The sequence below is a fragment of the Balaenoptera musculus genome, chromosome 9 (assembly GCF_009873245.2).
Source record: "Balaenoptera musculus isolate JJ_BM4_2016_0621 chromosome 9, mBalMus1.pri.v3, whole genome shotgun sequence".
Lineage (NCBI taxonomy): Eukaryota > Metazoa > Chordata > Mammalia > Artiodactyla > Balaenopteridae > Balaenoptera > Balaenoptera musculus.
Window position 1 is genome coordinate 66,761,509 of NC_045793.1, and position 19,139 is coordinate 66,780,647.

The following is a 19,139-nucleotide window of genomic DNA, read 5'->3' on the forward strand; positions in this document are numbered from 1 at the left end:
TAGTAATTTGGACAAGAACAATTTTTTCTCAGTAACGTGTTGCAAAAAAAGCAGAGCGTTGAGTCACCCACCACTCAAATTAAGTCAAATATTAATACAATAACAAACAAAAATAAATTACTTTCTTACCTCCATTCATTAATAAAAGCAACACAATTATTAAAAGTTTGATCAATTTTGATCCCATTTTTGTGATGGAAATCATTTTCTGGGTTTTCATCAAAGGTGCCACAAAGTCCCATAGTGTTTCTGTAATCTAAACTAGGGGCTCTGATTGTTAAACTCATGCCCCACTCCCTAAGGTCAGCACGGATAAATGCTCCAGAAGAAAACCAGATCTGAAGTATAGAAATAAAAGATGTTTAAACAATGTTCAATATGGATTAAGAAAAAACTAGATTTTTTAAGAAATAAATTCATTTATTCCTTTAATATAAAAAGAGAACAAAATACTGGTTTTCTTTAGATCACAAATTTCCTTTTAATACTACATGTCAAAATAATGGGTTTTTGCCTTTTGCTGACTTGAAATTTGAACTCCATATTGATCCTTTCATTGAGATAGTTTGTTTATACTCCTTTCTTTAAATGATTTAAACTAAACTAAATATTTTATACGATTAAAACAGCTAGAAATGTTGAGGATAATGTTTACCAAGTAATATCTCTGAAAATGATTATTTAATATAGAACTAGACTGCCGGGTAATTAATTTACACAGATAAATATAATTCCAGAGGAGTACATATTCCTGTGGCTAATCAGTCTTCTCTTGCAGCCAGTAGGTAAGCAGAATCAGAAGCCAAATTATACCAGAAAGTTGCTTGGGGAGTTGGGAATGGGAGCAAGGGGTTTATTGAATGATTCTAAGAGCCTGTGTCATCCATGATCCTCCTGACAGGAGGATTACTTCTCCCAGGTCAGGGACTTGGATGTCTGTGTTGAAAATATACCACCTGTGTTTGTTCCTCTGACTCGCCTTCCCCTTTTAATTTTTTAAATTTTATAATAGTGTCCTTTTCCTTTTCATGAAAACAGTAAGTATTCATTACAGAAAAATATTTAAAAAGCAAACAAACCTTACATTACTACTCAGTCTGAGGTAGCTAATGTATCTTAATCCAAGTTCTTTGAAAACCTCACCTGTATTTCATTAATATCTTCCCCTGTCAATAAATACACATTTACTCCAAAACTTTCATGACTACAAAGTGTTCTGTTATGTGATGTCATTATATTTAGGGTTTTGATTAAACTATTTTATTCATCACTGATTAATTATAATTTTTCCCTCTTGGAGAAATACAATGAACATCACTAGGGTTCTGCATATCCTTAATTATTTTATTGTGATACATTTTCAGAAGTAAAATTTCTTGAAAAATGGCAGGCATAGGTGCAATTTATTATATATGAATAATATGTATGTCTCTGGAAAGACTGTAACTACTTTGTCCACTCTTGCTCTTGTATGACAGCTATTTGATCTGCATTTCTTTGATAAACTAATGAAGTTGACATTTTCATATTTTTGTTGGTTATTTGTACTTTTGGACATACTTATCAGTTTTATTTCTTTTGTGAATTGCCTGTTTATATTATTTGCTCATTTTAATTGGAGTGCTGACTATATATTAGTGATGTATGAGTGCTTGTTGTATTAACTATATGTTTTATATGTAGCAAATATTTTCCCAATTTTTGATTTGTATTTTGGTTTTTAATGATGAAATTCAAATATATAACACTATGTTAAAAAATTCTTATTCATCTCAATGCTATAAAAACATTCACTTACATTTTCTACTACTTTCATTTAAATTTAAATTTCATTCACCTGGAATTTACTTTTTTGGAAGATGACCTTAAAATACAAATAATTAGTTCACAGATATTAAGTATTATTTTAAAATGTCAATGAGTATATAATCTTGGATCTATTTCTTGATTTTCTAGTCTCTTCCATGAATCTACCAGCTTATTCCTGAGGCAGAACCATCTGTATTCATTTTAAAAATGGGCTAGCTATTCCTGAATATTTATTCTTTTTTTAAATTAATTTTTGCTGGAGTATAGTTGCTTTACAATGTTGTGTTAGTTTCTGCTGTACAGCAAAGTGAATCAGTTATACGTCTACATATACCCCCTCTCTTTTAGATTTCCTTCCCATTTAGGTCACCACAGAGCACTGAGTAGAGTCAGGAACAAGACAAAGATGTCCACTCTCGTCACTATTATTCAACATAGTTCTGAATATTTATTCTTAATTATATATTTCATCTCTGCCTAATATACCATTTATTGGGCATTGGCAAAAATATGAATAACCCAAATTATCAAACTGAAATCTTAAGGCACTTTAGATTTGACAAAGTTTTAACTATGTTGTGTCTATTTGTGTGTGATAAGTGAAAAAAATTTTATTCCATCTAAGATTGGTGTTAATCAAAAAGCTACTTTCTTGAAAAAACTGATGTTGAAAAATAATAGTTCCTAATTTAATAGAGATGAAAAGAAGTTCATATTTGAATACAAAATCTGTGGGAAAAAAAGAAAAAAAATACTTTTTTAACAGTGAAGAATCGTGACTTTTCTTCCTAAGTAAGATTCACTTATCTTGATATTGCTAGTTACATCTTGGCTCTTTACAAATAAATATGGCTGTGATTCATGTAGCTGACCACCGCACATATCTAAAGTAACTACATCACCTTCTTCTTTGGCAACAAAGCCGCAGTTACATGACACAGGATAGTGGAGGCTTCCACAGTCCCACTGACATACATGGACTTCAAAATCACGCGACATACTCTTATAAAGCACGAATGTTCCAGTCTTGAAGTTATCATACATCCTATCATTAACAGAAGTCAATTGCGTTAAGAATTGGTATAAAATGTCACAATAATATGTTACAAACCAAATATACATATTAAATTTATTTATATGCACTCAATATATTTTGATGCAAGAATAGAAAATCTATATTCTAATAGCTTTATATATAAAAAGTAATTATTTGTAGAGTACCGAATGAAACAAAATAGTGATAAACACCTAAATCTCTCTCACTACTTTTTTCTTCTATTTCATCATTTCAGTCAATCCCTACTTTCAGCCTTCTCTTTCTGACACTGCTTTTGTTTTCTTTGTAGCACCTATTTCCTCAGATACACTGTATATTTTATTTATTAGTTGTGTATGTCTCTCTCCACCCAGACAAACGTAAGCTCCATGAGAGCAGGGGATACTTGTCTGTTTTGTGCACTGCCATACTCTAGCACGTAGTACGTGGTTGTCACTTAGTTGTTGCACAGTTAATCTTGTTGAATTATAACACATTAAATTAATCACCACTATGCTTTCTTGAGGCTTTTTCCACTAAAACTTCTAAGCCTTTAATTATAACCACAAAGGATTCTTGTATGTGAGATCATTTCCTACAACTTTTCAATAACTTTTCAAACTTTTGTAGTTTCATTTGTTATTGGGGGGGGGTTATATATCTCTTTACTGATACTGAATAATTTTACTGACAATGATCACATTATAGATTTTTTAAAGAAGAAATTACCTTGTATTATGAAGAAAATTATTACTGAACAATGAGGTGTTCTTATTATTTCTTTAGCAACATCTTAAAATCATGTATTCCCCAGAACAGTATAACTGAGTTTAAATCCTTCTATGCAGATATTAATAGCAAGATAGTTTAGGTTACTGTTTGATCGTTTTGCTCAGTTTAAGTTCCAAAGGCAGATATCCAGGCATTCATGATGGCTATGATAGTTTTCCCCCTGAGTATCCTTGCAATGAATTAGAAGTTATAAGTTTTTAAAATAATTATCATGTGTTAGTTTAATCATCTTGCCTAAACCTTAAATATTGTTTCAGTATCATGTAGAAATGCAAAACAGTACATATCTCTAGAGTAGATAATTTAATTATTATAAATAAATAAATGGTCAAGCTAAAAGGATTGTATTTTTAAGACTCTCCATTTTTACAAATTCAGCTTCACAATTAATCTGTATATTTACTAAGAAGTAGATTTTAGGGCAAAAACATTCCACACAAATCAATATTTTGAAACAAAATGTTCATACATGCCTTCCTTTCTAATCTTTCAGTGAATAGGACTAAGAAATAAAATAGTATAATGTTTAAAACAAAACAACAACAAAATCCAATAGAAACACAAACTACCAAAGGAAAAAACTTACAGGAAATTATCTGCCATCAAAGGTAATTATAAGTGGGTCAGTAAATGAATAGCAGTAAGCAGTCAGGACATCCTTTACTCTGATCTTAAGAGCAAAGAAATTTTCAGTAAATATTACCGTTAATTGTTATTTAGTGATATACAATAAATTTCCTAGCAAGCTCAATGAATTTTTACTTAACTACTGTTTTATCATAGTTAGTGAAACTGGAATAATTTACAAACTGAAAGAGCTTATTAAATGATTTTGAAATGAAAAGTTCACAAGGTATAGTGATAAAATACACATATCTTTTTTTAAAGCTTCACTTATAAAGATATTTTTGTAATTTGTTAACCTGGATGCTGTCTGGAATGTAGCTGTTCCATAGGAAATCCTCATTAACTACAGGTTCTACTACAATATTCGTGACTCTATTTCCATCTTGAGAAAAATCTGTTACAGCAGTGTAGTACACAAAAGCATTGCTGCAGGTTCCGTTAGCACAGGATGATGTCTGGTGAAGGTCCATGTGACAGGAAGATAGTGACAAATTTAAGCCTAGCTGTTCTTTACCTATTTTAGTGAAAAAATACACAGATAATTTTCCTGAGAGAATCTACCAACCAAAGCACATAATAACTTGATTAACACAAAACACTGAATCAAGAGATTATTCTTAAATTATTTTCTCTTACTTAAAAATATGGTTGTAACTTTTGTCTAAGTAAACCAAAGCTATTGAACCCTACCTGATCTTTACAAATAGTTAATAACATGTATGTGTATATATATAACTATTTTTAATAGGTTATAAATTCATATGCACCTGCATAAAATTCAGAAGCAATATAAAATTTATTTTTGTTTCTATAAAAAAATGTAATTCTAACAGTAAGAAACATAATTTAATCTTTTTGCCTAATGCTTTTAGGCCTTGGGTCCAGATATGTCTTAGGGCTTGAAGTCATGTTCTATCCATTTGTTGAACGATAGCAATGATTACTGATCATTAATGATTACTGATACAGAGTTCATCAAACAGGTTTAACTACTGATACAGTTCATCATTTAAAAAAACAGAAAAATAAAAACAAATAAAGTAATTCCACACCAGTAATAAATCCTCAGTCTCTTTCACCTCCCAAATGTCCCAATATATTCAGAACCTTGAGATGCTTTCTTGCCTGTGGAACAAAGAACACACAAAAAAAAATAATTTGGAAAGAAAATGGTAACAAAAGAGAAGGAAGGAACTCTAGGGATTTGTATAACTAAATGAAAAGGATAGATTCCTCCAAAAGCTGGCTACAAAATAAGTTTGCTCTCACATCCAATTAATGAATACAAAGTCCATCTGAGACAGGCACACTGCACAGATTCTAAATTCCTGAAAAAATTTTCTCTCCATGCATTTTTTTCTAGAAATATATACTTTTCCCATGTACATAACAAATAACAGAAACATCAGAATTCTTAGCCAGCTCCCCAGGTGAATATGAAACACATCTGGCTTAGATAGAACCCCTGACATCATTTCCCCTGGTCTGTGGTATAAGGGCCAAGTACTGTTCTCTTTAAGCCTGTGAAAAAGCAGTGGGGCCTTTGTAGAAATACACAAAGAGACACCAACTTGTTCTCTATGAAAGTAGAGATATAATGAAAATATACTTAAAGAAGATGAGATGAAGAATATCAGAATGAAATCCAGAAATTTTTCTCTAGAAAAAAAGGAAATTGTTTTTAATTGACAAATAATAACAACATAAGCTTCTAAAATGTAGGAATATATTTAGGCTGTTTTTATATTATTATAGCAACATTTGTCTTGTTGAAGGAATTGAGAGCTTGAAAATGTAGTGTAAAGTATACTTGGAGGGAAATCTTTGCGTAACACAATTTTGGAAAATGTCAATAACATCCTCTTCCTATTCTCCCCCATAAACTGTAGTAAAATTTGCATAATATGCAAGTATGCATAATATGCACATAGCTTGAAGTAGAATTGTGTCAAACAGCCTGAGAGACAGTGTTTAATTTCATATTCTGGGTTGTATTTCAAAATAAAGTATTGCTTATGGTGCTTCTGAAAGCTGAGTGAGTAGCTCGGTGTTACCTTAGTCTGTTGACTGTCAAGTATGTTGGGATAGCCTCTCTTGATTCCTCTTTCTCTCTCCTTAGTCATCTTTTTTCTGGGTGAGTCATTCCCATGAGACTCTCTCTCTCTCCTAGCATTTTTATCCTTTTGTTTCTCTGATTTAATTAGGTATAATATAGACATGAAGATCTAGATACATTTCACTTGGTATATTTACTACATAAAATTTTATGCCCTATGGTGAAAAGGTATGTGAACAGAGCTGGAATCTCTCTTAAAAGTTATTTTGGACTTTTTTTTTTTTTAATTAATTTATTTATTTGCTGTGTTGGGTCTTCGTTTCTGTGAGAGGGCTTTCTCCAGTTGCGGCGAGTGGGGGCCACTCTTCATCGCAGTGCGCGGGCCTCTCACTGTCGTGGCCTCTCCCGTTGCAGAGCACAGGCTCCAGACGCACAGGCTCAGTAGTTGTGGCTCACGGGCCTAGCCGCTCCGCGGCATGTGGGATCTTCCCGGACCAGGGCTTGAACCCATGTCCCCTGCATTGGCAGGCAGATTTTTAACCACTGCGCCACCAGGGAAGCCCCCTTAAAAGTTATTTTAATTTATGTATCTTTTACTTGCTTGGTTCCTACATCAGAGGCTTAGGGGAAAAAAAAGGAACCCAACCAACCCAATCACTGCTATACATGGTTTGTCCTCTCATAGTCTTTCCTGTTCTGTGGGAGAATTTCAGCTCTCTATGGCTGTGACAGTGATGTATATGTGGCCATGTATCATACAGTCTATATAACGTAGTTTAAACGGAAGAATTCTAAAGCAAAAGATCTCAAACATGAGCTTACATTAGGGAGTGAAGTGTGACGAGTGCATTATGAGATCCGTGTTGCATAAGCTTCAACTTTTAGCATAACTTACCACCTTTCCTTATTAGGGATAATTTGAAAAATCTTAAAGAGCAGTTTGTCCCTCAACCTCTGAAAACAAAACAAAGAGAAGAATTAGCAGAAGGTTTTCTAATTTGTGCTTTGAGCCCAGGAAGGATAAATGTGGACTGCAAAATAGATTGCTTTTGCAATCATAAATTTGGCCCAGTATTATTAATATGATTGAACTGTAATTTGATGTAAACATGCAACATAATTAATTATATGAGTACACTGTGGTGACTTCCTGAAGAAAAAAGCATTAGTTATGATCGGAAATCTAATAATAAAATGAAGTGGATTTAGTATATTACCTTGATCAACAGTTGTCAGTTTTAATGAGATTTTGCACTCCTGATCAAGCTCACTGAATTCAGGACAAACGATAGGAATTGTGCTCTCTATCCTCAACTGGTATTCTTTCCCATCTTCTGATACAGTGTTCAGTTCAGGTTGTAACTGGTATAAGAAAATATGTACAGCAGTCATGTTTAATAGAATTTATTTCTAAGATATAATAATTTTGAAAGGGCATTTTTCCTCAATAGCTCATATTTTGCTAAGTGAGCTGGCAGTAAAAACTTAAGCACTGGAATTTTTGAATTTAAACAAGATCAATTAAAACCAAACCCTTAAAAACATCAGCAATGCACAGAAGGGTACATGGAGTTGCTGTAATCTTCTGACTTGAGGCACAATTTGGTTCCCCAGCACATTTTAGGCAGTCTGGTTGGAGCCTGCCTTCATGAAGATTCCTATTTTCTCCCATTTGTTTGCTAAGGTTTACTGACGCACCAATGGCAGATTCTATTTATTCTTAGGGATTAATATCGTCCCTAATATCAATTAGAAATCTAAATATTTTAATGCATAAATCAAAATATTATTGTCACATGAAATATCTCAACCTTCAGCTTATTTCTCAGCTTCTGCTTTCCACAGTTGGATTTACTGAGTACTGAAATCTAGGACTGGTCTTAACCCAGTTCACAGGTCACTCCTTTTTTGAAGCCAGATGTTTTTATGCAGTCTCAGTTCTTGGCTGGCCCTCAAAACAGATGGTTGTGAATATTCTCCCTGTTAGCCTAATCAGAAGTAGTACCTGGGGCCTGATCACTGGCCCTAATGTTGTCTTCTGAGTTCTTTCCAGTGTAGATGCAAAGGTTCTGTGTTCCCAGGGTCTGAGCTCTGTTTCCCCTCCCACTGTGTTTTATGTTATTCTGACAACATCGTTCAATCTCCTCATTCCTTTCCCTCTCCCTATTGTGTATAAGTGGACTTTATCCAGAAACAGGCTTTGTCCTCGTTAAATCCTATTCTCTCAATCTATCAATTATCCCATCTTTTCCTTGAACTATAGATGAGTACAGGTCAAACTCCAGTCCTGTGGCTGAGACCTCAGAGGGTGCACAGTGGTTGCCTGCCTAGACCTCCTGATACTGTCCCAGCTCCTTCCCCCAATTCTGGATTCCCTGTCACCACTGATCATCTGCTAGAATAGCTCATCAGCTCTTGGACCACAGTGCTGCCAGCACTGACCATAGATATTGCCTTGTTTAGTTAGTTCAATCTTTGCTGTCCACAAAGCCTAAATTTCTGGGCCAGTTCTACTCTAGCCAGAAACTCTAGGGCTTGACCTGGTACCTGTCTTGAAAAATGACAAACTTTGATACTCTAACTTTTAGTTATATGATGGAATTATTTATGGGGATAGAATTTTTGCTTTATTCTAATTTGAGCTATTTCTGAAAAAAAAAAGCAAGTATATTCCAATTTTAGTTCATTAGCAGGCCCTCAAAGCTCAATGGCACTAGAATTACTTGGGTAATTTCTCAAAAATACAGACTCTTGGGTCTCAGCATTCAGTCTGTGAAGAGGCCCTGGAACCAGCATCCACAGATCACAGTATGGAAAACACGGTTCCAGAGGAATAATCTTTCAAATCCATCCCCACTGCTACATACCTTAATGCCTGCAAAAAATTCTCAGCTTTTGATGGCTAAACTTTGTACATGTGGTTTCTCCAAGAAAAAGATGGAAGCACTACAAAATATCTATGAATACAAATAATCATTTAGCAACACAATTATGGAGGAAATATGTGTAAATTATTACATTTAAGTACTTAATTTTAATTTTTGGTAGATAGTGCATAAGATATCATAGAAAACAAAATAATTAAAAACTTGCTTGAAAATTGAGAAAAAGTCCATCATTATAAAATATTAATTATTTAAATCTCAACATAAATCAAAGTTTTGTAGACTTTGTATTTAAGATGTATTTAAAAGTAGATAATAAGTGATATTATCATTGAAAAAATAAAAACATTTTTTTCCAGAATAAATATATATCATTTTAAAACAGAAAGGGACATAAATTCATAAGGGTTCATTGATAATAATCAGTGAATTACTAATAGCAGATACACATATAAAGTCAGTAAGATTACTGACTCATCCAGTTACCACTGGAGTTGGCACAATTGCCAAGAAAAAAGTAAAAAGAAAAACATCGTGCTTTATATCCTGAGGACAAAAGCTAATTTTAGAATATATTTTAATATCCATTTTTGAAAATTAACACATTTATGAAAATAAAAGAAAACCCAATGGTTTTTGCACATACCCTGTCTCCAAGTCTGAGATTTATGCCATCCAGTTCTAAAAGAGAGAATGGTTGAACTGTGGTCTCTTGTTTCAGCTCCTCTTTGATTTCTAGAGAAGAAAGCCTAGACCAAGCTATGAGAAATCCCACTGAGTTGTTTGTAGGGGAAACATCAAAAGCACACCTACAGAAAAGCCTGGACTCAATCAGCTGCACCACAACCTCTGGCCTTCCTGGAGGTGGTGGTGGCAATGAGGCAGACAGCTGACCTGGTGGGAGAATATGCGTAATTTGTAGTTGGGCATCTTAAAGGGTTGTTATGGGAAAGCTCATGAAAACTGTAACTCAGGAATTTATATTAAGAAAAAATAAAATATGTTTAGAAAAATGATTATTTTCTAGCAATCAGCAAAGTAGCATATTTTTTTAAAAATTTATTTATTTATAATTTATTTATTTTTGGCTGCGTTGGGTCTTTGTTGTTGTGCGCAGGCTTTCTCTAGTTGCGGCGAGTGGGGGCTACTCTTCGTTGCGGTGCGCGGGCTTCTCATTGCGGTGGCTTTTCTTGTTGCGGAGCATGGGCTCTAGGCGTGTGGGTTCAGGAATTGTGGCTCGCGGGCTCTAGAGCACAGGCTCAGTAATTGTGGCGCACGGGTTTAGTTGTTCCGCAGCATGTGGGATCTTCCCGGACCAGGGATTGAAGCCGTGTCCCCTGCATTGGCAGGCGGATTCTTAACCACTGCGTCACCAGGGAAGTCCCAGCATATTCTTACTTTGACCCATAATCACATAAATATTGATAGCGGAGAAGTTCGTCAGCTCATCAAGCTTATATTAATGCATGTTGAATATGACTACTCTTGGAAAGTTTAGCTCTTGAGCAGAAAAGTAATTTACTTTCTTTTAAGCAATTACCTTTTCTAAAAAAATGTAACAAACAAATAAAATTAAGATTTTCTACTTTATAATTTCCTGTTATAAAGGAAAATGTCATTATAATGCAAAATCAAATGCCTTACTTTTTTACTCTTATAAATTACTCTTATAACTCAATCCATCATTACTTTGGGTTGAAAGAGCTGTTCATTACAGAAGTGATTATACTGTTAGTGAAGTATATTAAGTGTTAAACAATAGTCTTATTCTTTTCATTTTTTCGAGGTTAAAAATGTTTAAAGTTTTCTCTAGGAACTCAGGAAGATATTACGATTTTTTTCCTCTGGGCATTCGCAAGATTAAATCTAGGGATCTAAAATGTTTCAAAATAGTTTTTTATTTGTTTTGTTCTGTTTTAGAAGAGAGAAAAATATCTGAGTGATAAATTTTAAAAGTAAGATTTTTTAAATGTCCTAAAATATACAAATATTTTTCTATGATATACACTGCAATTTTATGATAATCATAAAATTATTTTCTCAATTCTGTAATGTAGATTTTGGAAAATTCTGAGACCTTAGTCTAAATATGAGGGGAACAAACTTATGTACTTTCAGATATTTTAAAGTGTGATTTTGTTAGATATTTAATTACAAAATCACAATAACAAATGAAATGTTTTCAAATTAATCCAAGTAATAAATATTTTGCCAAACATTTTAAACATTAGGCCAAATCATTATCTAGAGTTGAAGAAAATGATAGACTACTTTTGAGTATATATGATTTTTAAAAAATTACATATCTGAGTAAAAATTTTCTCTTAAATAAATTAAGAAAAAGATGCTGAACTTATTTCCAAACAGGGAGGAACTATCTATGGAAGTGATTATTAGGAACAGGAGATAACAAATGACTGAAAAGAAAATAATTCATGAAATTAAAAATTTTGAATTAATTGGCATCAACTATCTGGGTGAGCTGATCATTGCTCGCAACAATGTAGATCAAAAAACATTTGTTAACATGTACCTAAAGAAAAAGGTTTCAAAAACAACAACAGATAAATTATTTCTGGGACTTCCCTGGTGGCACAGTGGTTAAGACTCCACGCTCCCAATGCAGGGGGCCCGAGTTCAATCCCTGCTCAGGGGACTAGATCCCACGTGCATGCCACAACTAAGAGTTTGCATGCCAAACACAAACACACCAACACACAGAGTTCTATCACTAGCAGTTCATGTGTATTACAGATGTTTTCTTACCTTCTGCACAACATCCCATACATCCCTGAGTGGGTTGTAGTAAGTACACAAAAAACTTTCCACAGTTTCTTACGGACACTGGGATTTGAAAAAGACAGCAGTCTTTTGTAGTGCTAAACAAAAACTGCCATGTGGCACAAGCTGTCAATTGCTTGATCTCCCCAGGTGGAGGTAGTGTTTCTGAATCATTCAGAGACAGGCACATGGGGGCCTGTGTTGCACAGTGGTTCATCTTTTGGATCAGAGAAAACAAAAGTTGAAAAGCCAATTTTTTTCATACATGGTAGATAAATCAACTTTGCATTTTCTTTTACACAACCTCTAAAATATTAAAGTATCAATCATTTAAAAAAATCTAATAACTTGTACCCGTACCATAAAAGAAGTAGTAACTTCATGGAATAGTAAATTTAAGGGTACATCCCTCATAATTAATATAATCTTTTTCAATTAAAATACATTTATTACATTTGTATTGTGAACAAAAGAAATTCAGTATCAGTTAACTCATGAAACAGCTGATACATCTAAGACAAGTCAATCTGAAGTCATCTTAATATACAGCACAAAGATAAACTGATCTTGGAGATTTCTTGAAAAATTTCTGGAAATAGTATACGTAAGAAGTTAGTGCACAGTAGAGGAGCCATCAAAAATCAGGGGAGGAAGACAGGATTGCTCAAAATTTGGTCATGGACCAACAGGCTGGCAATTTTGGAAAAAAATGAGGTTAAAGCCTCACTTGAAGCCGAATTTGGATATCTTTCCTGAGTTCTTTTTACATTACATACCTAAAAAGGAAAATAATTCCCACTTCTGCATGATTTTTAAAATGTGGGTATCGATAAGGAAAATGAGCCTTCTATTAAGACATAATCCTTCTGTTAAGCAGACAAGAACTGAAGCACTTAAAATATGCAGTATTTTACTGTTTGAAAGTTACTGAGGTTAAGTACCTGAGCCCTGGAGAATGACAGCCTGTGATCAAAACTTGGCTGTCTGACCTGCTATCCAGGTGACTCTAGGTGTGTTATGCCTAAAAATATGTTTTCTGTATTATATGGTGGAAATCACGATGATAGACTGTCTTCTATAAGATACTGTAAGTTAAAACACTTGGTGGACTGTTGAACATTACATTAACTATTACTATTATTGTCAGAATAGAGAACCTTGGAATACTCCCTTTGATTAACTTAATCTTGATGCAAAATTAAAATAATATTGCAGCATGAGAAATAAATTGGGTGTAGCAAGATTCAATCCTTATATGAAAAAATACTTAAGAAAAAGCACGTGTAGTTCACATTAGTGAGTTGATAACCTCAACACATTTGGTTGGCATCTTAGCAGGTCTGGCAAAGAGGAGAAATCGATACCATCCGGGAGGAAGGGAGTGGTCACATATCAGGTCTTGAATGGCTAACTGCTGGAGGCGCAGGGAGTCAAAATGGACACTTCTGTAAGGGCTCTGAAGAAACTGGTGTCTCCCAGGAGAGCACTCCTGAGCTAGAATGGAAAGACAGATGATGTTATGTATTTTCTTCATTGACATAGTTCAGCCCTCGATTAAAACTGACTCCTGAAACAAAAACAGAGCAAATAAACCTACAAGTGCACATAAAGGCCATCTGAAATGTCATGATCTCTTAGTAAAACAAAGATGACAATATGCACTTTCCATAAATACAATAAGCCAATCAACAAACTCTTTAGAATGTATTTTTGAGGTATTTGAGCTTCAAGGACTTTATTTTCATTTAATTTGGACAGGCAAAATTGCTGATTGCTGTTGAGTCAGGATTTGTTTATTCCTACCATTGGAAGGCATAGGCCTTACAAAGACTCCTCTTGAGAGTGATCCTCCAGATTTGAATGCAGTTACTGACCCCCCATGACCTGCTTTCTGCCACAGTAGCCATGTGCCCCCCCAAATCCCATCTCTGCCAGGTCCTGGAATGCAAGAAACTAAACCAAACTTTCAATGCTAATATAATTTTTGTAAAATGCCCTCCTAGTGAAGTTTTCTGCATTTTTTTACTGCAGGAAAAAATATAAAGTTTTCACATTTTTTCTTATTTTTAAATATAAAAGTAGTGAAGTTCATTTTCATTTCTAAGCACAGGAAAATGAATGGGGTAGAGGGGAACAGTTTTGAAGGAAAAACAAGAAGAAAAACATGGAGAAAGAGCTAGTTCTGTAGATTTTTTAGGAAAGCCATTTTCTGAGCAGTAGTTGGCCTGGAAGATACTTTTTTCTGTCAAATCTACAGAGGGAGAACATAAAACACCTCTTCCCAGAAAGAAGAGAGAAGAGAAGAGGAGGCAATAAAAACACTTATCCTGGAAATACAGCTCTTGTTTGAGGCTACTGTCTCCCTAATAATAAGAAACATAGAACTGTCCTTATTTGGAGTATCTTATTGACACAATAGGCAGAAAATCTCCCAATATTAGATATTGTATTTGTTCAAGGAAAACACTATAGTAAAGATAATATCTTTGAAATAGAAATGGGAAAGAAAAATTTAATCATTACTAAAGTACCTCACTATAGAAAAAAATCGATCTAACCGAACAAAACTGTCAAATGTTTATTACATAATTTTAAGTTACACAGTGTTTACGAACAAAAATCAGTTTCCAAACAAATTAATAAGGAGCACAATAAACTAGAGATAGTAATTTGCATGTCAGTCTCACAAATGTAGCTTATAAAATTGTCTTTATTATACAGGTTTTTGCTTTTTATTTGGTTTGTAGTTACAGCAATTAAACTGTAAAAAAGGTATTGTTTTGCAAGATAAAAGATCTCCCTAAAGAATTTTTTTAGTAAAAGATTTCAGGAATGACCACAAAAGGTTCTTCTTCCTTTTGTCTCTAGTTTCACCAGTTATAAATGTCCCAAAAGGCTCTAGTGACTTTGACAATCTCAATTTGTCAACACTAGATAAATATTTTATAAAATGTATGTGGGTAGAAGTCAGAGGATGTGCTATCATTTCATTTAATTTTGAAATAATTCTAACCCCCTGTCAATATCAGAAGATTGCACATAGTTAGAAACTAAGGAAAATATTTTAAAAGAGATTACTAGTGAGGTTTGTATAAATTATTGAAATGTTTTCTCTGATCTTATCCTACAACAGAATTTTGTATTGCGAAAAAAGTCAATAACTCCATCTTTATTCTGTGCAGTACTTCTGCTTGCTAAGCACTTCTGAAGTTCTCACATTTCCTCTGATTTTGCTGCTTTAAATAACTTTTCTAATCCAAAGCTAAAGATGTCATACATGTAGAAGCAATCACAGTGTGACATCAACAATACTAAGAACTGTATAATATTTAAACAGAAATTTTAAATTTTTTATTTTTTTATTTAATATTTATTTTAGAGGAAAATTCTTAATTTGTATAATTAATAATAGCTCATATTTTGTATCATTCATTTCACAATTTTTCCCTCGACATCGACTTGTCACTCATTAAATGTTCAAGGTCTCTGCAGAAAAATTTAAATCTTACTAACAATGAATAAGCCACACTCTTAAAAACCTCATTACAACCTTAACTCTAGAAGGGAGGATATAGTTAACTATGGCTGGTTTGGGCTCCCGTTTGGGAATCTGGGAGCCTAGCTCCTGAAGTACTAAAAGAGTAACTCTACAAGCCCATTTCACACATCAGTCAATTTCATGACATGAATGATGTGCAAAGCTTTCTAGCAAATGTCCAATAAAAATTTTTTCCCTCAAAACAAAAGTACGTATAAAATATACATTAAAATTTACATTTCTATTTATTCTGTCTTCTTCTCAATAGGATTTAAAGAAGCTAGGTAGTATATAATAGAATCTGCAATATTTGCATTTCAAATACTTTGGGAAAACGTGTCAAGTTATAAATAATAGATACATAATGATACAATATGCAAATAGTTTTCTAGTTTTGTTTGTAGGTATAAGTAACCTGTATTAGATTAATACATTGGTTAATACAATGGCTAAGACTAGTATGCTTTAAGATTCATAATTGGGTGACAGACAAATATGTTAAGAAACTAAATAAATTATTGTATTTTTAAGAGATGAATACGCTTAATGCCTAAAGACAGGCACTTCATAATATCTGAGTTTATAATTATAAAACCTTTGGTATATTGCTCTATGGGAATTTCAAATATCTGTGAATTTTTAAAAATTGTGTAACTTCCCCAAAGATGTGGAAAAGAGAAGAACCACCTTTTAGCTCCAAATTCAGTGAGAAATAAAAAGTTAATCATTAAGCTTCTAATATTCAAAACTGTATTATGGCTTCGGCAACAACACAAAAGGCTGAAAAGCAAGGTCAAATAGAGAATGATGGACTTGCTAAGTCTCTTTACTTTGTCATCCTTTATATATTAAAGGATGAATGCTCTTGAAAAGAATACAAATAGACTGAAAGTAAAAGGATGGATAATAACATTATGCAAACAGTAACCACAAGAAAACTGGATTGGTTGTACTAATATCAGACAAAAATATCTTAAAACAAAAAAAAATGTTACTAGAGACAAAGAGGGACATTTTATAACAATAAAAGTTTCAATCCATGAGGAAGATATACACCTAATAACAGAGCACAAAAATACATGAAGCAGGGCTTCCCTGGTGGCGCAGTGGTTGAGAATCTGCCTGCTAATGCAGGGGACACGGGTTCCAGCCCTGGTCTGGGAAGATCCCACATGCCACGGAGCAGCTGGGCCCGTGAGCCACAACTACTGAGCCTGCGCGTCTGGAGCCTGTGCCCCGCAACGGGAGGGGCCGCGATGGTGAAAGGCCCGCGCACCGCGATGAAGAGCGGTCCCCGCACCGCGATGAAGAGTGGCCCCCGCTTGCCGCAACTAGAGAAAGCCCTCGCACGAACCGAAGACCCAACACAGCCAAAAATAAATAAATAAATAAATAAATAAATAAAGTAGCTATAAAATTAAAAAAAAAAAACAAAAAAAACAAAAAAAACAAAAAAACACACACTCCTTATAAAAAAAAAAAAATACATGAAGCAAAATCTGAGAGAAACAAAGGGGAAAAAAATACATACTTCAACAGTAATAGGTGGGGACTTCAATACTCCACTTTCAACATGAATAGAAAAACGGGCAGAAAATCATCAAGGAAACAGCCAGAACAACACACTATAAACCAACTTGACCTAACAGACATCTATAGAACACTCTACCCAACAACAGCAGAATATAAATTCTTCTGAAGTGCACATGGAACATTTTCCAGGATGGACATACATTAGACCATAAGACAAACCTCAATAAATTTGAAAAGATAAAAATTATACAAAGTATGTTCTCTGACTGCAATAGAATGAATATATAAATCAATAGCAGAAAGAAATTTACAAATACGTGGAAATTAAACAACCTAGAAAAGCAAGGGGTCAAAGAAATGAAAATAGAAACGAGAAAATACATTGAAAAGGATTAAAATAAAGATACAACACACCAAAATTTATGGGATGCTGCTAAAGTAGTGGTTAGAGGAAAATTATAGATATATATGCCTATATTAAAAAAGAAAAGGATCCCAATATAATGAACTAATCTTTCGCCTGAAGATTGGAAAAAGAAGAACATACTAAATCTAAAGGAAGAAGGAAAGAAATTTTAAAGACTAAAGAAGACATTAATGAAATTGAGAATAGAAAAACAGTAGAGAAAAATCAATGAAACCAAAAGCTGGTTCTTTGAAAAAAATCAACAAAGGTGACATACTTCTAGGTTTGCTGAGAAAAAAAGAGAGAAGACTCACTTACTAGAATCAAAATGAAACAGGGCACACCACTACAGATCTTATTAAGGAATACTATTACAATTGCATGCCAATACATTAGATAACTTATATAAAATTGAGAAATTCCTAAAAAGACACAAAGTACAAAACTGATTCAAGAAAAAGTAAGCAATCCAAATAGATTTATATCATGTGAAAAGACTGAATCGGTAAAAAAAAAAAAAAAAAAAGACACAAACATCCAAAAAGAAAAGGCCAGGTCTAGATGGCATCAATGCTCAATTCTACCTAACATTTAAATAATACCAGTTCTTCACAATCATTTCCAAAAATCAGAAAAAGATGGAATACTTGCAGACTCATTCTATGAGCCCAGTATTACCCTGATACCAAAGCCAGAAAATGATATCACAGGAAAAAAAAGCCTATGAACCAATGTATCTTTTGAATATAGATACAAAAGGCCTCAGCAAAATACTAGCAAATCAAATCCAGAAATACAGACAAAGAATTATAAACCATGACCAAGTAGGATTTATCCTAGGCATGCAAGGTTGATTCAACATCCAAAAATGAATTAAGGTAATATACTATATTAACAGAATAAAAAACAAAATCCGCATGTGCTTCTCAATAGACACAGAAAAATCACTTGAAAAAAATCTAACACATTATGATAAAAAACTAGGAATAGAAGAAGGGCACTTGCTCAACCCAATAAAGGAAATCTACAAAAAACCCTGTAGCCACAACATACCTGATGGAGAAAGACTAGATGCTTTCTCATAAGATCAGGAACAAGACAAGGATATCCACTCTCACCACTTCTATTCAACACTGTACTTGAGGTTCTGACCAGGACAACTAGGCAAGATAAATAAATAAAGATATCCAGATTGGAAAGAAAGAAGTAAAACTATCTTTATTCACAGATGACCTAATTTTTTATGTAAAAATCCTAAGAAATCCACTAAAAAACACAACAGAATATTAACACTAGTGAACAAGTTCATCAAGGTTTCAGGATATAAAACCAAGATGCAAAATGTGATTTTATTCTTTTTTTAAAATTCACATACCATAAAATTTACCATTTCTAAATGTAGAATTCAGTATGGGGTGCTTTTTTTTTTTCTTTTTGCATATTCACGAAGTTGTATACCACAATTTTAGAACATTTTCATCACCCCAAAAAGACACCTGTATCATTAGCAGTCACTCCCGCCCATTCCCCTCTACCTCCAGCCACTGGCAACGACTAATTTTTTTGTCTCTGTGGATTTACCTACTCTAGACATTTTATATAAAAACAATCATATAATATGTGGCATTTTGTCTCTGGCTTTACCATGTTTTCAAGTTTCATCCATGTTGCAGTAC

At 33.6% G+C, this 19,139-nt stretch overlaps 1 protein-coding gene across 1 annotated transcript in view; it reads right to left on the reverse strand.

The window, feature by feature from the left end:
* The window catches only part of VWDE (von Willebrand factor D and EGF domains), a 96,134-nt gene that overhangs the window by 73,253 nt on the left and 3,742 nt on the right, over window positions 1-19,139 (reverse strand). The window contains 9 exon segments of the mRNA XM_036862951.1: window positions 130-339; window positions 2,585-2,854; window positions 4,207-4,307; window positions 4,561-4,778; window positions 7,538-7,682; window positions 9,188-9,277; window positions 9,852-10,099; window positions 11,972-12,203; window positions 13,296-13,480. Coding sequence (XP_036718846.1) covers window positions 130-339; window positions 2,585-2,854; window positions 4,207-4,307; window positions 4,561-4,778; window positions 7,538-7,682; window positions 9,188-9,277; window positions 9,852-10,099; window positions 11,972-12,203; window positions 13,296-13,480 — 1,699 coding nt within the window.